The following is a 2,712-nucleotide window of genomic DNA, read 5'->3' on the forward strand; positions in this document are numbered from 1 at the left end:
GGCTGCAGCTCCTCAGGCCTCGCTCTCCGTCCAGGGACGGCTGGGTGTGGCACTCGGCCGGGAAGCCGCGGGTCCCCCGAACCGCCAGCAAAGAGGAAGCTTGGAGAGGAGCCGGCACTGCTCCCCTCTGAGCCGGTTCACACAGCCTGTCCCTCCTCGCCAGCCCCGTGAGACCAGGTGAAGACGCGGCCCTCCCATGTCCCAGGGTTACCAGAGGGGCACCCGTGACCCCAAAGAGCTCACAGCTCTGAGCAGTCGCCTCGCTCAGTGATTTGTTGCCATGGTAATGAAGTTTATAAAATTTATGCCTGTTTTCTGAAAAGCTTAAATAGTTATAGAGTTTATTAAGCCCAAAGGGGGATTTTGGGGTTTCCTCCTTCTTCGTCTGTGCACAAACGCCAACATGAACCCACTGTCGGTGCCTTGTTCAGAAGTGAGGGCGTCTGCTTCATCACGAGTGACACAGGAGCCCTGATGACCTGCTGATTCACTCCCAGGGGCTGACACAGAGGAAGGAAACAGCAAGACCAGTGCTGGCCCAGACGGCAGAAACTCGGTACGTGGAAACCCGGTACGTGGAAACCCGGAACGTGGAAACCCGGTACGTGGAAACCCGGTACGTGGAAACCCGGTACGTGGCCCGCCACAGCGAGCCAGTCAACAAGCAGCCACTTCGAAACCGAAGTCCACGGCTTTCGTAGAAGCGCCCAGAAACGCCGACCGACACCTGAGCGGTGCCACGTGTCACGTGTGTGCGTGCTGTGGACAGTGCACTTCATATGCGGTCGCTGAATCCTGATCGCAACTCTCATCATGTCTCCCAGAGGAAGACACGTGGGGTTGACGGGGACGCTGTGACCGAGGCAGGGAGAACGCTCCTGGTCGCACCCTCACCGCCGCACGCCAAAGCTCTCTGACAGAACCTCATTCTAGAAACCATGGGCGACGAGACAAACTCGCTAGACTACAGGCAGGCAGGGCCTCGCCTGGCGAAGGCCCCAGGCACTGGGTGAAATCGGCATATGACGCCAGCAAAGCGCGGGTAAGAAACACAGTTCACCGTTCCAATGTTGCCTGGGTTTTTTAGGGGGTTTGTGCTTCAAATACGAGACCAAGGGTGAGTTTGGCAGTGGCGTCCCCACAAGCTTTTCAGTGCTTAGGGCTTCCTAGAGGACAGAGGACATTGGCATCTGACTCTCTGAGATATTTCAGTGGCTGGCCCCACACCTGAATTTCTCATTTGCTGTGAGCAGCGCATGAGACCCTGAGACCCTCCTCTATCTCGTTCTAGAATTTCTCTCTCCTGAGAGACGCCTGGGGGTGAAGTGCTCATTTACCCCACGCGGCATGCATACGACACTGAGCAACGCCCACTTACTTTGAGCGTGGGAATTCGAAAGATTTCTCCTAAATGGCGAAGACCACTCTGACTCAGGTCCAGAATCGGGGAGGCAGAAGAGAGGACCCCGTTAATCCTCCCGCGGATGTCCTCGGCCGGGGAGGCCGTGGCCGTGCTCCTGGCCGGGCCCGAGCCGCCCCCCTCGCCGGCAGCCCCCGGGGCGTCTCCCTCCATCTGTCAGCCAGGAGGAAGCAACCCTGCGAAGCCAGCGCTCATCCTCCGTGGTCTGGAGTCACCTAGAGATGGGGAGGGGACAGGGCGACAAGTAGAAACAGTGACATGTTCGCAGTGGGATGGGCCAGCTACAGTGCAGATGTGCAACGACCTCGCCTGCTTACAAAACCCTCGTTTTTAATAAACGGTATAAATTTGACTTTTAAATTTGTAAAAACAACAACGAAAATCCCGAGGGTACACGAAAGTGCAGATTCAAACGTTCTGCTCCTCGCTCTGTAGCACGGAGATCCGAGATCTCACTTCCAACTCCCAGAAAACGCAGAATGGGAACGGCTGTTTCAGGGGCGAAAGCAGAGCAGAACCGTCCAAAGCCGGCAAAGCAAGGCGCTCCTTCCACAAAATGGGACGGGGCGCCCCCAAATTTGCGCTATTCCTCGCTTCCGCTGTGGTCGCGCCACTTCCGCTGCACCTGAGCTCCCTGCCACCAGGATCCTGCCAGTTTCTCCGTTCTGGCTCAGTGGGCAGCCCCGGGTCTGGGGAGCCCTAAGTTAGGCGCTGGGAAAACTGTCAAAACAGAGCCCTGACTTTTAGTCGTTCAGCAACGCTTTGGCTCAACACAAAGTCCAGGAGCTGCTGCTCATCAAAACGCCACTGGCTGAGGGAATCCCCACGCGTGGTCCCAGCAACGCACGCAGCAGCGACGGCCCCCCGGGGTAGGTTTACAGCTCACGGGCGTTACCACGACCCACGCCGCGGCCCGGGACCGGTGCGTGTGAGCGTCCAGACCCTGCCTTCCCGTTTCAGGGGTGAGCAGTGTGAGGTCTGGGTTGGCTCAGGAACTGCCCAAAGGTCAAGCGACTAACAGTGGGGACGAACCCACAGTGCGACCCCAGGCGGCCTGCGCTCGGAGGGCCCTTCGCGGGCGGGTCCTTCCCTGCGAGTCAGGGACCGACGGAGGACGGAGGTGCCGCAGCGTCCCGCAAACCCGCGAACAGGAACCGAAACGGCAGGGCCGAAGAGGGGCGGGGCGGGCTCCGAGGCTGCTGCAGGCGCCCCGCGCGCCCTGCCTCGGTTTCCCCATCCGGGCCGGAGCAACCGGACAGGGCACCGCCTTCTCCCGCTGCCCGCCCGCCCGC

General features: G+C 59.7%; 1 protein-coding gene across 5 annotated transcripts in view; it reads right to left on the bottom strand.

Moving 5' to 3' along the window:
- LRRC27 (leucine rich repeat containing 27) overlaps positions 1–2,693 on the bottom strand; it is a 10,943-nt gene extending 8,250 nt beyond the window's left edge. For 3 of the 5 annotated variants that reach the window (XM_025047531.1, XM_025047530.1, XM_025047527.1), the window contains exon 1: positions 1,379–2,693. In XM_025047531.1, the coding sequence (XP_024903299.1) occupies positions 1,379–1,573 (195 nt within the window). In that variant the 5' untranslated portion in view covers positions 1,574–2,693. The remainder of the gene's footprint in view (positions 1–1,378) is intronic. The other 2 variants (XM_025047529.1, XM_025047528.1) reach the window with 2 other exon arrangements.
- Between the last annotated feature and the right edge of the window lie 19 nt (positions 2,694–2,712).

Source organism: Pteropus alecto, unplaced genomic scaffold (assembly GCF_000325575.1).
Source record: "Pteropus alecto unplaced genomic scaffold, ASM32557v1 scaffold74, whole genome shotgun sequence".
In the NCBI taxonomy this organism is placed as follows: Eukaryota; Metazoa; Chordata; class Mammalia; order Chiroptera; family Pteropodidae; genus Pteropus; species Pteropus alecto.